Source organism: Rhopilema esculentum, chromosome 14 (assembly GCF_057945365.1).
Source record: "Rhopilema esculentum isolate cy_ngs chromosome 14, ASM5794536v1, whole genome shotgun sequence".
NCBI classification, from domain to species: Eukaryota; Metazoa; Cnidaria; class Scyphozoa; order Rhizostomeae; family Rhizostomatidae; genus Rhopilema; species Rhopilema esculentum.
Window position 1 is genome coordinate 7,076,906 of NC_142828.1, and position 21,818 is coordinate 7,098,723.

General features: G+C 36.0%; 3 protein-coding genes across 3 annotated transcripts in view; all 3 read right to left on the reverse strand.

Annotated features, from left to right (window-relative positions):
- Positions 1 to 43: 43 nt before the first annotated feature.
- Positions 44 to 4,165, reverse strand: LOC135695850 (autophagy-related protein 13). Its single transcript, XM_065215035.2, has one exon. The coding sequence runs from the start codon at positions 3,961 to 3,963 to the stop codon at positions 2,575 to 2,577; it is 1,389 nt and encodes a 462-aa protein (XP_065071107.1). The 5' UTR covers positions 3,964 to 4,165; the 3' UTR covers positions 44 to 2,574.
- Positions 4,166 to 6,070: 1,905 nt separating this feature from the next.
- Positions 6,071 to 17,212, reverse strand: LOC135696459 (transcription factor unc-3). Its single transcript, XM_065215853.2, has 14 exons — positions 16,583 to 17,212; positions 16,363 to 16,442; positions 13,230 to 13,383; positions 13,028 to 13,085; positions 12,363 to 12,418; positions 11,893 to 11,966; positions 11,522 to 11,590; positions 10,898 to 11,097; positions 10,437 to 10,570; positions 10,009 to 10,135; positions 9,645 to 9,733; positions 8,428 to 8,899; positions 7,460 to 7,627; positions 6,071 to 7,108 (listed from the first exon to the last, which is right to left on the reverse strand). The coding sequence occupies exons 1-14, from the start codon at positions 16,661 to 16,663 to the stop codon at positions 7,074 to 7,076; spliced, it is 1,797 nt and encodes a 598-aa protein (XP_065071925.1). The 5' UTR covers positions 16,664 to 17,212; the 3' UTR covers positions 6,071 to 7,073.
- A 2,421-nt stretch (positions 17,213 to 19,633) lies between these two features.
- LOC135696452 (condensin complex subunit 3) overlaps positions 19,634 to 21,818 on the reverse strand; it is a 31,955-nt gene continuing 29,770 nt past the window's right edge. The window contains exon 18 of the mRNA XM_065215846.2: positions 19,634 to 21,178. Coding sequence (XP_065071918.2) covers positions 21,058 to 21,178 — 121 coding nt within the window. The 3' untranslated portion in view covers positions 19,634 to 21,057. The remainder of the gene's footprint in view (positions 21,179 to 21,818) is intronic.

The window sequence follows — 21,818 nt, forward strand, 5'->3', positions numbered from 1 at the left end:
TAAACTAGAAATAGCTCTTGCTAGTACTGCCCGCAAACAATCAGTTCCTTGATAATTATTGTTTTGAAAATTTAGGTCAGGACATTCGAAGAAGACACCATCTTGGGTTTTCACAATATTATAAAAACAGCTACTGTAGTTGATGCTAAACTATTCTTTTTATCAAGAATTTTTGATGTTCAGTTTGCTTTTGATTTAAGTCCAACACCCTTTTGAAAATCATGAAGTTTTTCGAGGATTTGACATTTATTTTTTGTTTTCGTGAAGTAAACAAAGACGTATGAAAATGGACACGTGATAGAACGGGTACAGCTAAAATCGATTGCGATAAAGGATTCGTACAGCGATTGATCGTACGGCGATGTACAGGCGATAATCACGACAATCATAACTTTTGCTCGTACGGTCTCGAGTTTTTGGGAGAAAGGTGTAGCATTCGACTGGTTTTGATTCCCAAAACTTCGAATCAAAACTTCCACCCATTGCGGAGAACCGAGCTGTGATGCAGCACCGTTTTCGTGCCAAAAAAAGAAGGCTTTTAGCAGAGTCTTCGCAGAGCAACGCTCCGAGGATAATTGCCTTCCGCACAAAGAGGTGGCGGTTAACGACCTCCTCGACAAAGCCGATTGATTGACAATGAAATTGATTGACAGTTGTCATGGCAGCAGAAAAGTGACAAAATCTGCTGACAAAGTGCTGACAACATGAACTGAAGCTTCCATATGCTACTTATACGCGGGGTCGACTATAAGCCCTTCACTCGCGCGCTATCGCGCGCGAGTTGCGGGCAATTACAAGCTAATCATTTATGGATAATTTATGCAAAATATATTGACCAATCCTTTATCAAGAAAAGAGCAAAACAATGAAAAATACATTCAGTTTGAATTTTAAGAAAGTTGCAACATGGAGACTGATTATCAGCAATGCTTCCAAAGCCAGTGCATTGGTGACAAAGATTATCCGGGAAGGAAATTTCTAACAATAACCTTACTCGAAATAATGAGGGAAATAATTTTTCTGATTAAAATTGACTTCCTTCATTCAAATCCATCATACATTTCATCGGTTTTGATTGGTTTCCATGTTCATTTTAAATTGTATATCGATAAATAAATGCTTACTTTGTATTTGATAAATAAATGCAAAATAGATCTGCTACTTCTTCTCTTCTACTACTACTGGTAGAGAAATAATTGTATTACTTGAACAACAACAAGTTCTTGACGTTCAAAATGTATTGGGACAACTTCGAAATTTTGAATACATTTTAAGCAATAAATTCTGATAGACTTTTTGCAAAATCTTTTGCCATTAAATAAGTACGGCAGCTATTTCCATGAAATTTTTGCAAGATATTTTCTATGTTTCGAAGCCGCTTATGCATACCAGAATTAATAAAAATATCAGCTATAAAATTCTTTAGGCCTTGAGACATAAACATGGGAGTTTTGAAAATTCAAGAACTAAGTTATGAGAAGGGCTTGGAATTTGATTTCTACAAAAAAATTGCGAAATGTTATAGTGAAATTGTACTTGATTTTTCCACAGAGAATATCAATTATAAAGAAATGGCCTTGAAAGATTTCTTTTGTAACATTGGCTGAAATGCCTACCCATTTCATAGGGAATTCTAAAGAGACTGTCAGGTATTATAAAAAACTTATGGCAAGTAAGGCTTTGCAGTTAAAATAAAGACTTAGCTTTGTAGTCAAAATACTAAGTGCCTAGAGTATTTCTAGATATTTGCGGTGGGTTCAAAATCAAAACCCCAAAGCATTTTTCTGTTGTGTTGGGGTCAATTCAGCTCACTTATGTTTCCTGTGTTTTTAAAAAAGGGGTTTAATATTGTCTGGTGTTGTTGGCTTAGGTCAGAAAATATGACTGGAAATGTGTTTTTGATGAAACATTTATTCCTAAATGACAACAATATATACAGTCAACAATAGGTTGAATTCAGTTAAACGCCAGAATTCAAAATAGTTGATACACACATCCATCTAACCAGGATGATAAAATGAGTAGTAACATTTATCTAAATTACTTTGAAAAAATCAAGTTTTTTGAGATTTAGAGAAGATATTTGATAAAGCATGAAATCTTTGAGAGTAAAAAATTCTGTGGATTAAATTAACTATTTATTGAAAATGATTGTCAAAGAGCTGCCACAGTGACAAAAAGTGAATAGAAGTTCACAGATTACTAGGGAAATCTCGTTGACATATGTACATTTCATTAAAAATGTCCAAGATGAATAAATAGGTTTTATTCAACAAGGTTTTAAATTTAGAGGACAAGCAACTAACACTCTAATGTTTCTTGTTCAGACCTGGCCATATGCAGTGAGCCATAACTCTTGTCCCCCTCCAGCCTCTCCTCAAATGCTGGAAGGGAGCTACTGATTGCTCTCCTAAATTACCCAAAAAAGGAAATTGCTTTCCTTGAAGTAAATTGTTCTTTTGTTTCTGTTCTTATTTATTCACAAATAGCTTAACTGGAAAATACTAAAAGAGCTGTTTACCGCTTTTCTGTTAAAATACTTATGGCCAGGACTGCTTGTTAATGCTTAACTTTTCAATTTACTTTTAAATGTTCTAAGTTTCGAAAGAATTCATCGTACTGAGCAAGCTGATTTTCAAATTTCTCTATGTGTTCAGTGATGCTCCCTTCATTATCACTATCATAATCAGCTTTTTCATTGAACATGTCTAAATATGGTGGGTTTTGACATTCTCTATATAGCTGACCAGCATCGCCACTTTGTGGTGCAAAGGCAGGCCTGACTTCCACAAGAACAAAATCATCCTCAAACCCAACAGCCTGAGCAGTCGGCTCAACACTTTGATCAGAAGCATCAAGGGATACAAAGCTCCCATCAGCCTCTTTATTCGTGCTAGCTTTATCATCACCAAGATTGCCTGGCACAGCAGCTTTATCTTCTTTGTTTTTTGATGACTGAGATATCGTGCTTTCGTCTATTTTGCTTTGTATGAAAGAAAGGAAAGGTGGAGTTGATGGCAGGTCTGGCAGATCTGGTGTTGATTTCTCCATTGAGACATGCCCAAATGCAGCAAATGCACCATGTTCATTATTCACAGCACCTACAGCTTGAAGCTCAGTTGCATCATCAAAATGCAAGTCTGATATACCCTGCTGCATTAGAGAGATGTCAAAATGTTTTGGTGACATATTAGTAAATGATGTGGGAAGTGATGCAGTACTACCAATTATATCATCAAGGGCAGCTTTTCTCAGCTCTTCAACTTCAGCTGGTCCAAGAGGTCCCAGAGAATCAAAAGTGTCATCTTTTGTCATTTTAATCAAAACTTTCTGCCTTGCAAAGTCAACTGCGTTGGCTTGCCTACTTTGAGAATAAAGATCAATTTTTGTCTGAAACTGAACTTTAAGAGTTAGGGAACCAAATGGTGTACCAACACTTCCCACCTTGGTGGCTGTTGGAAGCGCTGCACCTTTGTCACCACTTCCTTTGGAAAGAATTTTGTAATAAAAGGAAAAATCCTTCTCTTTTCTTCGTGTAAGCTTGTAAGATGGCAAAGATCTAGTTACACTGACAAGTGATTTTAAAAGCAAGGCAAGTTTATTATAAACTGCAATCGGGCTCTTGACACTTGGGTCCTGTTTTTGATTAAAACTCAATGTCCATCTTTCTAGAAGACTATCAAAACCTTCTGAAGTTTTTAGATAGACACAAAGCAATAACGGCTCTTGAATTACTGCGATTTTGTTGTTGAATTCAGTCTTAACTTCCTTCTGCACTTCATTGCCTATGTTACTTCCTGGCAAAGCAATATTAAACCAGTCAACTCCGACTGCATTAGCATTTGAGAAAGTCCTTGTTTTCTCTCCACTTCTGGAATGGACGATAGTCTGCAATGCTTTGTAAGTGAAAAACTTGATGTATTTTTCAATTTCCTTCCGTTCTGTTTTGGGTGCTGCAGCCATTGCGGTTCTGAAATCTGAATCTCCCAGCAGTCTGTATTTAAAATCTACAAGTTTGAGCAAGTTTGAACTCGCTAAATTTCTCAAAGATGAACTCGGTCAGTTGTTTCGAAGTAACTCATCTTAACATATCGGACGTAATGTTTACTGGTTTTAACTACAGCTGAGGGCTTTACCCTGGCGCCATCTTGAAACTTAAACTATCGACAACTAAGATTTCGCCTCGTACGTGCGCAGCCTCATCACCGCCTACGTCATAAATCACTTTCCTCCTTTTTACATGAAAAGGCAATGCAACCAAAAGAGATGATAATAACCAGGGAAAACCTTGATGCTTGGCAATTACTTTGGCAATAGTTTCGTTTTGTAGCAAAATCTAGATTTGTCTGTAGGTAACCCTTTTTCTCGCGACAACTTAGCCTTTTCATATTTCTTATCGACCACGAAGTCACATTCATAATAATCAAAAGTAGCGGCCAGTTTCTTCCATTTTACATGAAAAGGCAATACATTCACAACAAATGATAAGAACCAGCAAAAACCTTGTTGTTTGGCAATTACTTTGGCAATAGTTTCGTTTTGTAGCAAGATCAATTATTTTCTGTAGGTTACACTTTTTCTCGCGGCAACTTAGCCTTTTCATATTTCTTATCGACCACGAAGTCACATTCATAATAATCAAAAGTAGCGGCCAGTTTCTTCCATTTTACATGAAAAGGCAATACATTCACAACAAATGATAAGAACCAGCAAAAACCGTGTTGTTTGGCAATTACTTTGGCAATAGTTTCGTTTTGTAGCAAAATCTATATTTTTCTGTAAGTTACTCTTTTTATCGCGACAATGTTTCATCTCAATATTGTAATTTTATATAAATGTAGATATTTCGACATTTACCTGCAATTTTGTTTGTTGTTTTGAAATAATGATTAAAAGTTCTTTCTTGATATACCTTGATCAAGCATTTCTGTTTTATAAGTTTCATCCAGTAGTATGTCTACTAGATTTCCGAAAACAATTAACTTTTATACTTTGACTTTGAAGTTTTTACTGCATATGTTGAAGCCATGTGGAGTATTTGCGCCCGCGATTCCGTGCCGCCATGACCAGCGTCATGCATTTTTCCCCTATGCTTCACGGGATTACAAGAAGTCGTGCAACACAAAAACAAGACAAGAGAGCGTAGACATGGGACTGTAATGTTAGAAAAATTGTAAACTGGTTTTAATTTTAAAAGAAAGATGAAATTAAGCTCTGCAGATGAAAATCTGTAATAATCAAATATCAGTAAACAATTCATTTATCGCTATGGACGTTTGCACTGATTATATTTCATATTTCGTTTATTAACGCGAATATATCTAATATTTTTGCAGCAATTTTCTTTCTAGTATTCTATTTTATTAACTATGGAATTATAAGCAATTTTTCGAGGAAAAATATTTTAAAATGGCTTTAATAAAAGCTGTAAATTTATTGCTGGTTCGGCAAACTCGTGCGAAAAAATATTAACAAAACTTATAAAAACAAGTATGGCAAGTTTGTGAAACATGTAGTACTTTCATAAAGTATTTAAGACATAAAATAAGAATTTGATATTGATTTTTACTTTTAAAACATCAAGAGTCTGTTTCAAACTTGATGTTTACAACTCTTTAAATTTGAGAGAGGCATCGTGAATCACTTTTATCAATGTTTCCGATATTTCCAAATTTTTGCCTCTTTATTACTACTGTCACACCATTGCTAAGTTTTTAGAATGAGTGTCGATCTTTGGAGAAAATTCACTAAAAAAGGAAAAAAACCGATCTACACTTGAGGCTGGCATGGTAGAACAACCAACAGTAACTATATTTCTAAAACGTTATTTCTTTATTCAAGGTTCTTGTTTTTGTTACCACTATCCACCGAAAAAGAAACAATTTACTTAGACTTTCTGCATTTGATGCTATATTGTCATACATCTTTTAGCATTGTGCAGAATATTGATGATGCCAAGTTTAAGGATGTGGGCGAGTTAAAGTAGCCAGGACTTGTAGTTCAATCATTTTTCGAGGATTTGCAGTCCAATCATTTTTATTACATTTATTGAAACAAAATTTGGCACGCTGACTGCCGTAAGTAAAATCGTCGCAATGGGTGCGTATGGCTGTATACTTAGCAAAGGCAAAGGCTCACAGCATTTTATTACAAACAGGAAAATTTACCAAATAGCGTGTTGGCCTAGGAAAAATATTAAAGTCATGCAGCATTGTATGTACTACAAAACAAAAACTTATGGCGGCCACTAGTTTGAAAAGTTTTATAAGCAGGGAGGAAATGTATGGCTGAATATTACAGCTTCGTAAAACAATATTGAGGCTTCATATAATTGTAAAAAAAGGATTCTGCAATTGGATATTATGGCATTAGCTAGAAATGACGCAAAATTGGAATTTGCAGAATACCTAGATAAAAAAGTCAGACTTCCACTCAGACGATTTATCATCATATAGTTGTTCAAATAAATACACAATAAACAAAATAAATAGCTATGCAACACGATTAAAGATACAAATCTTTGTATAAATAATTAAAAACACTTTAACTCAAGGTTTGGACGTTCCTTAATCTTCGAACTATAGATGCCTGGCTAATAACTTAGGTGTTTATGTACAATGTGGTGAAAATAAAAACGAAAATATATGCAACCCGATATCATTTCAGGTGTATCGAATAAACATTTTACATTGAAAACGCTTGACTTCGCTACTTATTAGAACTGTTTGATGCTTAAACTATCTAAAAATGACGGATCTATGTCACAATTGCATGTTGAAGTGTAAATGCTATGAGCTAGAGACATTTCTATATTTCTTTCTTGCTTTTAGCTGGGATGAATTTATTCAATCTACTGAACTCTAATACTGGCATACCGACAAAATCATAAACTTGGTATTTAACGAGAATAATTTTCAAGGCTCAAAGGCGATACTGGGATGAAAAGTGTTTGCTCTGTCCTTGAACTTTTAACGGATTTTTATACAAAGTGCATCACAGTAAATTGTAAATGCAATAACATGGCCATCTCTGCTAATTTTTTAACAGTTTCTTTTGTTTTATTTAGCTCTTCATTAGCTAGCGACGATGTAGCTTCCATTGATCATGTCTAAAACAGAAAGAAGATTTTTTTAACAATACCATTAAGTTTGGACTTGCACAAATAAAATTCATAGTAAAATTGAAGTCAGATTCAAAATTCAACAACCCTTCAAGTAGAACTAAAATGGGATTGCAGCATACCTGTCATAAAATGTGACAAAACAGAACAGCAAAAATTGCAGGAAAATTCCTGTTACTTTGTTCTTCAAGCTGATTATGACAAATTTTTATCGCTGTCTCTTTGTATGCTTGTTCTATGTCCGTGGTTAATCACAAAGTGGCTTTATCATGATCATTTATCAGAAGGCTCCCTACGAATGAATACAACGAATTAACAAGAAACAATTGAAATACTAACCTTGAGGTACTGGTGATGGATCTGGACTGAGCTGGTTGTAGGCACTTTGTTTCTGCCTCATTGAAGACAATGCAGTGGTTCCAAATTGAAAGACGTTGCCACTTGATGGGTGCGATTGGTTTACAGGTACACTGTTGGGTGTTGGAGGTAAATATACATTTTGTCCAGCTGTAAACAATAACAAATGTATATTAAATGTTGAAGTACAAAGGTTTTAAAGGAGCTGGTTTTATGGAAAGAATAATCAAGTCTTTTTAATAAATTTGCGATGAAAATGGGGAAAGGTATTTGATGCCTAAAAAACTACAAATAAGTGCAACGATGTTGGGCCACCTTATCAAGGAATATCTTTTGAGTGATGCATGATTTCAATTTTTAGCACATGTTAAAGTACAAAGTATTTAAAAGAGCTGAGTTTACAAAAAGAAACATCAGGTCTTTTCTAACAAACTAGAGAAATAGAGATGCTTTCAAATGATAGTTTATTGGGAGAGTGTTGCTACTTTCGATGCCTGGAAAACTACAATTCACTGCCATGATGTTGGGCCACTTATATAAGGAATATGCTGTGAGTCATGCATGAAAAAAGGAGACATTTTTTGTAGGATCTTTTTTGCGAGAAGATTAGCGGCAACTAGTGGCATTCGGGAAAAACAGAAAATACAAAAACAAGACACAGCAACTCCAAGGGTGCTCCAAGGGATTGAACACGCATAAGATTTATTGATCCCTTCTTCGATGGAGCACTGTTAGCTCTATTCTAGCTATTTTAGTTTTACCGAACTAAATTTCAAAATATGTTTACGATATCATACGTTGGTTATAGCAGTGAATAGTAACATCGCATCGCACCAGGATGAATGTGAAGACAGAACAAGGAAGAAAGTTTTCTTTGCAAATTTAAGGCACAAATCAGACATGTTATTGTGCCTAACTACGGGGATATTTACACCAGAATGGGGTCTTACTTTGAGAAACCAAAAATCCTGCTGATTGCGGCGGCATCATTTGTCCCGATGTGCCATATGATCCAGCCGTTGCAGGAGAAAACAAGTTTTGCTGTTGGTATTGGGCAGACGACGACTGGGCAGTTGCGAGGCTATTCACGTGTGGAAGTGAGACATTGAGAGTCAGCCTCGGATTGTCACGAATGCGCTTTTTACTGACGCGTTCACTCTCGTCGTAGTCTTTTTCAACGAAACCGTTATATGTACCTTGCATATAGTTTTCAGTCTGCATCGGCTCATCCCGTGCATTCCTCATGATGTTAGTAGAGCCAAAATTGAAATGTCCTTGCATTCCTGGGCTGTTGCCACTAGCGTAAATAATAGGCGTTTTCGCTTCGTTCATTGGTAATGGCGAAGGTATATATTGAGGAACCGGACTGCGCATGGCGTATATTGCTTCTACTAGGTCTGCAGCTCGCTTTAGAATAACCTCCTAAAACAGAAAATTGTATGACGTGAAAAAACCACTATGGTCCAAAACCTATTACATGAAAGGATATTTCAAAACGATTCATGCACCAATCAATTTAGCCTGCGCCCCAGTCCACAAATGCTGCTACATTTAAGGACTTTGCAATATTGATAGAAATACTGTCCAGGCAGAGGGCTGAGTCTAGTTTATGACAATAATATATGCAATATAACCATTCAAATCTTTCATAAAAAATCCTTCGAAGAAATTTGCACTGAAATCAAACAGAACCGATAAAAATAGTGCATGGTAAGTGAGTTTAAATTTCAACTAATTGCATAATCTTGGAGGGTTCATAAACTACCACCGGATTTTGGTGGAAACTGGGGACAGGATATTTATCAATATGTGGCAGCATTTGTGGACTGGGGCGCAGGCTAGAATCAATCATGATAAAACGTTCATCAAAATAGTTTATGCCATATGAGTTACAGCTAATAGTTTATGCCTTGCATTTTAACCATAAGGGAGCAAAGGTATAAACATAAACATGAGTATTTGGGCCAACCTGTGATCAAGTTCAAACAAAAACAAGGATTAAAAATCTACATAATGACAGTACCCTTTGCTTCTGGGTTTTCCATTTAAAATTAAAGCAGAAAATTCATAGCATGTGGCTCTCGTAGTTACATAATTGATATAGAGGATATAAACTCTTAATTCCCAAATGAAAAGGTATATGTATCCATGAATGTCTAAAACAAACCTTCGGTATCCTTTCGGGGTCACCAGGATGCCTTGGAATGAGCTTAGACAATCTTTGGAATCCGTAGTCGATGGTTGGGTCACTTAAAGCTGAAAAAAAGCAAACATGATTTTAACAATTTGAAGGAGTTTGGAAAAAATTTGTGGCTCTTTCACATTCTTGACTAAAAAATTGCAAAAAATTCTGGCTAACTGTAAAAGTACAATTACATGGCACAAGATTTATACAACAAAAGCGGAATTCTTTCTTGTTGCCTTTTGAGCAAAAAGTTAATGGCAGCAGACTGGCTTTTAATAGAACCAATAAACAGTATGTTCAAAGGCACTACTCAAATAATTATAGTAAATATTTCAAAAATACTTACAAGAATATATAAAGCATCCAGGCGGGCCTTGAAAATATGGCTTGGAATCAAAAGCCATGCTGACTTCAACCATGCCAGGCATGTGTCGAGGTGGGGCAACTACTCTAAGTGCCGTTGCGGAAAATACCTTGAAAAAAATGAGCAGTTTCAGTCAAAAAATATCCTAGTGACTAATATATTGATCTTGCACCAGAATAACTAATGGTCGGGTTACTTCTTCCAGCAGTGACGTCACTCTAGCGACCACAGCTATTACGTACCCAATCATTAATGATTTGGATGAGCTTCCAAATATCTGATTTGGCTGGGAGTAAATTTTTATGTTGACGATATCATGACGTTTTGATGATGACCTGGATTCGTTGATACAACAGGTTTTTTAATAAGAAACGGCTTTATAAGATTCTGTCGCAAGTATTATTTCTTACCTCTACACTCCACACAATACAGTTTCCAAAGATGATCTGGATCCCCTCGAAAAAGTTCTCACCGATTATGATGATCTGGGTACCACCTGAGGTCCAGCCCTCAGAAGGGATCATTGCTTTTATAAGCGGAGGATCTACAAGTAATAAACATCAGTTAGTAATGTATGGTGTGTGACGATCCAATGTCAATGAAATTTGATTTAATACCAAAACGCAAATATAAGAAAAGAGTAAACTAACATTTTGCACTGGCATTCGGACTCCATCGGTGTTAATGTAATGAGCTAATTACTGAACAATTTCTCAGCAGAACCAATAGTTTTAGAAGCTATAATGATATTCCCCGTACATTTTAATCTTAATAGCTACAAACTTTGGTGAAATGGGCAATAAATAGCTATTCTAATTGTTTAGATAAAGAAACAAGGTTATAGCAGGGAGCGTGATAAATCGAAACTCACTTTCTAAAGGTTCTAGTCGCTTTGAGCTTCTTCGCCCGTGCTTTGAGTTGTTGTGGACAAACATATTTTCAGATAAAGCGAGAATTTCCTTCAAATCTGGTGTTGTTGAAACAGCAACTTGGAATCGGCGCATATCTCTTGGATTACCAGCGTTTTTCAGACAATTCTGATTGCACTTCATGAAGAACTTCACAAAAAATCTGCAGAAGAATTGGAATTATACCTTGAATGCTAAGGGAAAGCATAAAAGACAGAATTGCAAAACAACATTACGATGTAAGCAATAGTGAACATGTGCTGAAGCACTTACACGATAAATTGAATTTTTTAAGGCAAAAATTGGCAAAACCTAGGAAATTTTTCCTAGAGTTGTCTTTCAAGATCGTTTCACCATCTTATGATACAAACAACAAAGTTGATATAAAACACTTGCTTTACACAAACAAGAACAGTAACAATTTAATGACCTCTAGGGATGCAAACCTATAATACAAACGTAGCTTTTAAACCAAGCAATAATAAAAATAAAGGAAAGAGCTTAAAATATGGAGAAAGTGTGTTACAGGAAAATGTGTACAAATATGAAAATTGAGTTTGTGCATGGATTGTAGGAAAATGACGAACCTATCGACCACGACCGGATCCGAAGGCGTTTCATTCCTATTTCCACAAGATTTCTTTTCGCAGCATCGGCTACAAATAAATCACAAATACAATTACTATTAACAAAAACAGCAACAGTATAATTAAATCAAATGATGTTGCTAAAATTGCTATCGTAGCTAAAAAATGTGTATATAACAAGAAATTATGTAAGAATGGCATCATAATTATTTTGCCTACTACATTATAGAATATCTTGGCTGTAGCCGCGAAAGATTTTTCGTTTATGAATAATCCCTTTTTCTTACTGTTTTTAAACAATGTTTAATGATGTCGCAATAAACGATCTTATTGTGAGTGGGAATGAAGATTTTGTTAGAGTGTGTAAATACCTGCACATGACTTCGTGGGTTAGTAGAACTTTGCACATCTCAGGGTTTTTGTCTTGTCCTTCATACATGATTACCTGTTTTTATACAATAAATTAAATGTATAAACAAAAAATTCAATTGGTTATAAAGAAAGGTCCCATAAAAGCAATTTTAATTGCCAGTTTTAGATGGTTTTTTCATCTATTTTATTTAACAAAGAGCATACCTGACGATCCCACTAAGCGTGAAGCTCAGAATTGCAACTAATTGTTCCGTCTTATATACCAAAGCGTGTACAGCTTTGCCTACTGAGATTGATTAAATGCTATTTTCATAATTTTCATACCTTCAAATGTGCACGAAATTTCCCTAGATCTATTTTACACTGTAAAAAACTTTGCTTGCAAATTGTGGATAAACTAACAAAACAACATCACTGTTAAAAACTCGGTGTGCACAGATATAATAGCAACATGTAAAAAAAGACTTGCCTCTCGTGTCTGCGAATTGACCAACTTTATAAATATGTCTTGTTCAACTCTCGCTTCTAAAAGATAAAAAGAGCATGGCATTGTAAGTTACACAAGCAGAAAAGAAATATTAGATACGTCCTTTTTTCTATGAACAAGTAAATTGAGGTGCAGGCTGGCTGTTCTTAATTTTTTTGAAAATCTGAGGCTTGATGTTTCTTAATTTTTTCAAGATATTGCGCAAAAGGGAGGTGTTTAGGCCTCGTTTGCCAACAAAGTGAGTGAGAAATGCTTCATTTGTCGACAAATTTGAATATTCACCGAAAAAGCCCCATTAGATTGCAAAAATTTTCTTGTTTTCAAGAAGAAACATTGTTCAAAATTAAATTTTACAGTAGCTTAGCCTCAGCCTCGTTCTTTACACGTTTTTAACTTCTGACCAATCACGAGGCTCGTGTTCTTATAAAAAAGACTGTATATGGAAAATGCATTTTAGATAGACCAGTGCTCTTGTATAAATATTGCTGAGAGTCAATTTCTAGGGAATTCAATAAAGCAGCGAGTAATTCTTTGGAGATAACACATGAACTTTGCAAATAAAGGTAGAATTTGGAGAGACAGTTGCTGCGTCTAAACAGTCCAAAGATTTTGTCTTATGAATAATATTCAGATTTAGCCTTTCTCACCTCCATCAAAAACCAAATTGAGTCGATAATGGATACCGTTTCTGTTTTTCTTGTCATCCTAAAGTTTGAAAAAAAAATCAAGTCACTTTGAGTCACTAGTCATTACCCAATAGGGGCACTGCTAATTGCTTCAAGGTACGATATAGGTTAGATACACGACAAAGAGGGCATGCAATGAAGAGTTGGAGCCAACGTATCTCACCTCTGAAAACTCAATAAACCCAACGAAAGTTCCTTTCTCAATCTCAACAGCATTATTGTTTTGGTCATACAGCGCCAAAACAAAGTGGAAGAAGTTGCTCTTGCGAAGGTTATTAGGCGGGTGCTTCTCGAAAGTTGCTCTCGAAACTTCGAACCTACAACCAAAGAGCTCAGACATTATGAAAGATCATTATGAAATGAAATGCTTTACTGCTGTTTTATTTACAAGAAATTTTATATTGAGCACCTCAGTAGTATTATCAGTGGGTGGGCCGGGGTGCCCATTCTAATCAAATAAAGGGTCAAACCTGTCATAGATCCAAGCACCTTTTCAGGGGCGCAGTGTCTGGTTTTGGTTGGCACGGGGGAACGGACCTATAAATCTCCTCTAACCAGTAGCAGAACACATCGGGAACTCAAGGGAACCTATCTTGGGGCTTAGAACGGTTTCGTCTAACCGTTTGGTCTTACAAAACCCAAGACGCGCAGGGTGCAATGATGTACCAGTGATTTTGAAGACACACGTAAGCTGTTTCCTATAATCTTAAGATATAAATGAGTCTTAGACCCTAAGGGAAACTTAAACTGGGCCTCTGTTTACAGACCGCAAAGAGCGTTCAATCCAACGCTGTAGAGCTGCATAAGTTTTTGAAAATGAGGAGCTGAAATTGAGCGAATTCTAAAAAACCTGAATATCGAATAAATTTGGGGCCGCTTAGTTATCGAGCTAAGGTGCTCGAAACTTCGTTTAGCCATTGAATAGAGCGCTCTGAACTCACTGAGCCTGCTGTAGCAAGTTATCGTTTTAAAAAAGTTTGGGATCGTTCATACAAATATCGATTACAACTAAATTTATATGTTATATGTGCCTTCTAGCAAAGCAACAAACCTAATTTTTTTCGAAACCAAAATTTTTATGTTCCATTTCAAGACGCATTTGCGAGTCTTCAATGGACCAGATACATAGCAGACCAGTTAATTCGGCGCGTTTGCTATAACAGGAAACAACAGGAAACAACAAGAAACGAATACAAACGAGAAGAAACGATTAGGAAACAACATGAAACGATTTGTGACTTTGCAAAAACGACTAGGTCTCCAAAACGAGGCAAGCTTATCCATCCACGTGAGCAATGTCATCTTCGTTGCAGTGGCCTAAGTGTTCGGTCATGTCGTTCTCCACCACAAAAGCTGTTGATGGGGTTACGGAAACCCAGTGATAATGCTTACTTATGTTTCTACAAAGCTAACTTTAGCAAAAGAAACCGAAACTAAAAGAATGAACTCCAATATACTAGAGGAACAAGCTGTATAGGTTGACTATCTACTTCTTGAACAATGTTTTGTTTGGGAGCCCAACCCTAAAGCATCTATAAAGCTTCAGTGTGTTCCTAAAGCAGTTGAATTCAGGGGGGGGGGGGGAGGCTTGATTATTAGCCGAGAATTAAAATTGCTTTATTTCGACCTTCCCGGTAGTTGATCCATGTTAATCCCAATGCCAATGAGATTTGCTCTTACAATGCTGGCACTTCATATCAGACGTTCATAGTTTAATTCCTCTTACAAAAATACCATATCAACATCTACTATCATAGCTATCAATGCAGGATTTCCACTAAATAAATAAAATTGTGCCGCAGTTAAAAATTTTCCAAATCGTTTCTACTTGTTTCCTAGTTGTTTCTTACTTGTTTCCTAGTTGTTTCTATTTGTTTCTTTATGTTTCCTAGTCGTTTCTACTCATTTTCCGTTATAGTAACCACATTAATTCGGACATTTTTGCAAGCGTTCCCATGGAAATCAAATGTCACCGTTTTAGGAAAGATAATAGATATAAGGAGAACACAGGTCGCATATAGACGAAGGCGAAAACATGAATGACTACCAAACCATTATTTAACCTAACATAAACAACAGATATATTTCGTGGAGTCAAAAGGCCTTGTATAGTTCTTCTCCTAAATCATTAGCTTAGAAATACTCCCTTCCAATGCTTTCACCGATAATATTACACATTGAAGAAACACTGGGTGAATGAGTATTAATGCCTCCATTGCAATAATCTAGTTTCTTTTTAAATGAGTTCCATTAATTTGCATTTAGTCCACTTCTTGTGAGAGTATCCATCTTCTACACAGATTTCTTGTTCAAATTAATCTTGATAGGTAAAATTCCAATTTCTGATACTTGGATAAACAAACATTTAAAGTACTCTATCAATTTACAAGATATGGCAGCATTGCTCCGGCTTTTTGATATTTCTTCTTAATGTAACCAAAGTTCTTTTAAAAAACGGTGAATAATTGCTATTGAAAAAAGTTCACGAGCCTAGAAAAACGTCAAGAAAACCTCATAGAATGCAACCTGCTACAAGGCCAATAATTTCTGTAATTGTTAATGAAGTGAAATCGACAACACAATTTTCTTTAAAAACTACAAAAGATTCATTTATAACCTGTTTTGTCAACAATAAAAGAATAGGATATAATTATATTAATTAAGATATAATTTTCCTCTACAAATTACTTTCTTCGACTCTTAAAAAGCCAGATATATAAAATAACTCAAAGTTTAGCATAAACAGACTATCATGATCAGAAGCGGCGGATTACATTGTTAGCAGACTGTAGCCCTTCAGAAATAAGGTAATTAATTGATATATTACTACTGCTAGCTGCTTTCTAAAGCAATCAAAATACATTGGTATTGAAGAAATAAATGTTCGCAGAATATTTGTTAATAGAAAAGCTCACATAGAAATTGTTTGGTATTAGCGCTTCATAGAAATGAAACATTTAACTGCAAACGAGGAATAGAAATATTACAATGTGGCAATATTTTTCCTGATATTGATCATTTGCGCTGTAATACATAATCTTTATCCCTATGAAATGTGACGAAAGCTATGCTTAAAGAAAAGGTATTAAACTGGTTTTAAGAAAGCAACAGTACCCATGACTTGGAGAAAGCAAAATAAAATGCTTGAAGGAGAAACAGCGTTGCGTTCAACCAACTTTCTTACTGAGAACAGGGAAGCGAAACAATTCTAGGCCGGAGATATCAACAAAATCAAAAACCATTTCAGAGCCTGTCTATCAACCACTCTTCATAGCTAGCATGTTTTGAGAACTCACCTCGGCTTGTCATCTGCATCTTGAATACCCCAGACCTTGGTATCAGGCGTGATGCTTCGTTCAGAAGTTGGTGAAGAATCCTGAAGTTGAAAATATCCACCATGAGAACAAAATCACTTCGTCGAAAGATAAACAACCATAAACCATAAAGGAAACGAATGACTATTAGAAGTATAAAGTAGAATCCCTCAAGAGGTTGGTAAAAGCATACAAAAATTACCATTAGGGGAAAGCGTTTGGTATCGTCGGCCAGCGAGTTGTTTCTCTCGAGATTCTTAGTCTTCCTCTGCTGCTTGCTCATCAAAAATCTCTGGAGATTGAGCGTTCACTTCTATTTCGTATTTATTACATTGTAAATACGTAACAAGAGACTGAAATGTACCGCGCTTCTTTGAAATCCTTTGACGCACATTGCATCGACACCTTCGCGTCCAATCAGCAACCGCCAAAAGGGTTGGACATGTCACATGGGGGCACTGAACACCCGCCATTCACTTGCGTACACAAAAGCGATACATTGAGCTCACCCCCAAAAGAGCCGGAGTGCTTTCTTGGTTTAGTTAATTTGTTAAGAAGCATTTAAAAGGGCATCTGAGTCAAAACAAGTGCCTTTGTCTTGCAAAATAAGCCATTTTCAAAACTGGTAAAGAGGAGAAGAAACTCCACCTATCTGTTTCCGTTATTTATAGCTCATAGTTCGTCAGCAGGCCAAATAAAGTAAAGTTTTCTTAATCTAAATAGTTAGTCTCCAAACACCTTCATTTAGCGACCCTTTTCCTTCATTCAAGAAGAGTCTTTAGGAAAGCGCTTCTTGTCGCGACAGAAAGATATCTGAATTTAGTAGTAAATTAAGGTATCAAAAACGGTTCTAGGCGTTTGTATCTCGGCGAAGGTTAGCTTACATATACCATACAGATATATCAGTGGAATAACCGGCTTTTTTGCAGTATTTCTATAGGGCGGAAAGGGTTTCAAAGCGCAAATTGACCGTAATGGAACCAGTCAAAGATCATCCAAAATGGCGAGAACGTTCTGATGACACGTTCTCATAACCCTATTGAGAATCTATGTAGTGATGGGATTATTGCGATGATAATTGCGATGATAGAGGGGAGTCAACAATCGCAAAATAGATTTAGATTTATGACACGGCTTGCACGGGCAAAGCAAAGTTATTTTGACAAAGGCATAAGGAAATGGAGCTAAACCATTCTGAAGGGTGAATTCTCCAAAAGAACTTTTAGAGATTTTTAGAGCAAGAAAGTTTTGTATTGCAAAATGACGAGCTTTCCATTTTGTAAAAGCATTAGGAAAACTCTGGATGGTGGGTTTCTAGAGCAACTTATATAATTTATGCTACCGGTGGATAAAAGAGTTGTCAAATGATGAGTAATAATTGGGCGTTGTTGTTGTAAGGCGTTAGAGGAAATAATATGCGTACGCCATGTTACCATGGAAGGGTCCCTTGCGATTGGAGTTATTGTCAGAATTAAAAGTAACGATTGACACGTTTGGTGAATAGAAATCAAAAGAATTAACCCGAGGCAAACAATAAACAACTGATAACGACCACCATTGACTTTGATGAATTCAAAAAGGCTAGGAGGGCTGGAGCGAGTTTGGGGGAGGGGTAGTACTTACCGGTGTGTTATAACATGCCGTTTAGGCCAAGCCTGGCGAACGCATTTAAGAAAATTAATAAAAATAATATAATTTGCTTTAAGTTGGTTGATGCATAGCTGTGGAGCTAATTCAAGCCAACTATTTAATTAATTTACAATGTTCTCGATAAAAACAGATTAATGAAAAATATTAAGTATAATCAATGCGGTACTATAAATACAGGTAATACGAAAAATCTCATAATTGTACAATATCACAAATTAAACAGTATAAAACCCCTATCAGAATCCCACACCAGCAACACAATTTTTACACATCTGCATTTGTAGTGTTAGTTTTTTCTAACTACACTTTCTTTTTGAATGTTTGTAATGAACAGAGCACGAAAAGCTGAGATGCGACTTAAAACTGTTTCCTTCTGTTTCACAAAACAAAATGTGCAAAACAAAGTCTACGGAGCATATCATACATACTAAAACTCTTTTGGTAATCCCCAAGTTTTGTTTTGACAACCCTGAAACTGTTTCAACTCAAAATAGAATTCTGACAAAATGAACATAGAGTTTGAAGGTGGTATTTGAGGCTGGACTCCCAAAAATTTAATTGACTGTGAAAGGATGGAACTTTGTTTCCAATAATTTGGATGGTTGTATATGACCATGCAGTTGTACGGAGTTTTTTCTTGGTGACCAACATGCTACCGATCACGCTGCATTATTTGTTAGAATAAGATTGCCGCCAAACTGTAACAACAATTTGTTTAACATTTCATAGAGCAAGCAACGTTGTGTTTCTTACTCTCGCGGTGCCTTGTACTAGGGACAAAATACTTGCTACTTCAAATGCAAAAACAAATACCAAATAATTAAGGTCGGCTTATAAACATTGGTGGCTTACAATATTTCATTCAGATCCTGCCAAGCTTTCCTGGTACCTTGAAGCTTTTGATAATGTAGCAGATGAAGAAGAAATTCCTGGACGATATTGATGATCTGTCATCTTGACGATGTTGTTGGTTGAACTTCTAACGTCTATTTGTTTCGTTTCAGTGCATAATCAGGCTTTTATTAGTTTTTGGTCCGTCATCGAAAACCAAGTTTAGTTGCATGGTTTGTTGGTGCGGCTTACATTTTTTAAGAGCCTCATTTGCTGCAGCTCACATTCGAGGGCGGCATATATGGAAAAAAATTGCCTAACTAGAAAGCATGAATTTGTAAAGAAACTTTTACAATACAAAAGTTGAAAACGCAAAGGTCCTATTTTGCAGATGATCAAAAATCAAGTTTCTAACACCAAAAATGCATAGAAATACAAATATGGACCGTATTTCTGCTTTTCAGTGGATTTTTAAGACCTTTCCAATTTTTCAGAGGTTACTGTCATAGATGACTACACGTTTAAACGCACCTCGGGCAAAGAATACAGAATGAAAAAAAGATAATACTGACAATAATGCAGACTAGATCTACTTATCAATTAGAGGTGAAAATGATGCACATTGATTGACAATCTGCTACATGCGAGCAAAGGTATAAAAATAATCACTTTTAGAAACTTTACCCAAAGAGAGAGAGAGAGAGAGAGAGAGAGAGAGAGAGAGAGAGAGAGAGAGAGAGAGAGAGAGAGATGTAAAACCTTATGTCACTAATTTTAACTTCATATGGTTTCTAAATCTACTCAAAAATACAAGACTATTCAAAGATTGAATATCATTTTTTGGTTGGGACCAAATACAAGACCAACAACAAAATGCAATCTTATAAGAACATTAAATTACCCCCTCATATTAGACACCGTTCGGACCAGTGAAACTGTCCGTTGTTGAGAGGTGTCCGTTGTATAGAGGCGTTCGTTAGTGGAGATTCCACTGCATTTTGATAATAGCTCTTTCAGAGTCAATGGGACAGAAGAGCATCGACTGGCTTTTGATGAAAATCATCTTTGAAAGGGGAAAGATTTTTAGAAGGAGCTTCTGGACGGATATAATAAACTTGAAAATAAGCAATAAAATACGTGGCTAGAGGCTAGAGGAGAATTCACAATACATTTCTTTTGTTTGGGAGACGAATCAAGATTTCCATTGTTTATGACTATTGGTCTATCAATTTGTCCGAACCAATGAGAAAAATGTTTCAAAGGCTCGCACAAGGAATTACCCTTTCATAGGGCTTCAAAACGCTTCAAAGTCATGAAAACAATAATAAAAACAACTATACATCATAATTCCATCCTATAAACCAGAGTTTTATTCACATTTTTCTCAAGACACCCGCTTCTCTAAATTGTCTTTTGATTCTAGACTGGCTTGTTCCAATAAGTTCCATGAATGTTTCTACCCCAGAATATATTATGTGATGTGAAAATAAAGCCGTGGAACTTATATAGTTCATTCACACGAACAAATTAAGGTTCGTCTCCACAACAAAATTAAGTAGGAAAGGCTAACTCGAGACGAAATGGTTACGTAAGAAAATAAGACATTTGTTCCTTAGCAACTAGTTGTTTATGAAATGTAAAACGAGTCGTTTACCAAGATAGATTGTACCGAGGCAATTTAACTTATATACTTGAGGATTAACAGAAATATGTCACGTGGAGCTAGCTTGAAAACAAAAGTCAACGTGCTCATAAAAAGCACATCGCATTTTACTTCTGAGCAGAAGGAAAGGATGGGACTCGTAATCAATTTTGAAAAAAATGGGCCATTATTCGGAATACCCTTTTGAAGTAACACTAGCGACACCAACTAACCACCCTGTCCCCAAGGGGCTTCTCAGAACGGTATTATTTCCAACGCTCTGGAGCTTACAAAGCGGTCTATTTCTCGAACTTAGGAAAAATTCTTGACAAAGCATAAGTAGGAGTCGCAAAACTGTGCTTGGATACTGAAAAGACCAATTTAGAATACTTTAAGATACATCTTTACAAATTCGGATTAGAGTTAATAAAACTTGTTTTTCTCTGTCCATGTTATGATCAATCGTTGGTTTTGTGATTGCCGAGTCGATGCCATTACAAAACCGCACCAACGTACCTTACCAAAAGGCATATTGCGTGAATTGTCCTAAATTTTTAGTCGAATTCTGGCGAACTGTCAGTCTGTATTTCTTCCTCGCTTTCATTGGAATCTTCAGAAAGGAGAACGGATTCGAGGTTCATTCTTGTCGATTCTAAGGCTGCCGTTTTGCTTGCCCTAAAAGTCGAAACAATGATCAAGTAACAATGAAGCTTTCAATTTACAAATATTATTTGTTCTCGGGGGGGATTTTAAGGAGGGAGATTTAGCATTAAAAAAATGAATTTTCAGTAAGAAATTAAAGTAGGAAATGTGTGTAATATTGAGATTTTGGGGCATAGGACTTGCAAAATTTGGTTGATGATTTTTATGTGCTTTAAAATTTTTATTTGCTCTGCAGAATTATGGGTATCGTTTTCATCATGTTTGCGATATTATGGGTCACATTTTTTCAAACATTTGCGGAATTATGGGTCAAAAATTCTAACCAAAATGGCACGTCCCCGGCCAAAATTAGGCATAATTTACCCCCCGAGTACTAACAAATAGAGGCAGACAACTGCGTGAGCAATTTTACTCTCTATCAAAAAAATTCTTGGTGACTTTCACTAGACTAGATATACTTTATTGAAATCTTATTGAAACAGAAAAAAATGAGTCAGGTTTTTTAAATTTTATACAAACCTACATGATAAACCTTTTAAATGCATTGCCAAGTAGCGAGGAAAAATTTGAAAACAAACAGTAAAAGCCCCTCCTGTCATACGGGGAAAGAATTTAATTTTAATGGCCCCAGAGGGGGTGGACCTAAATGAGA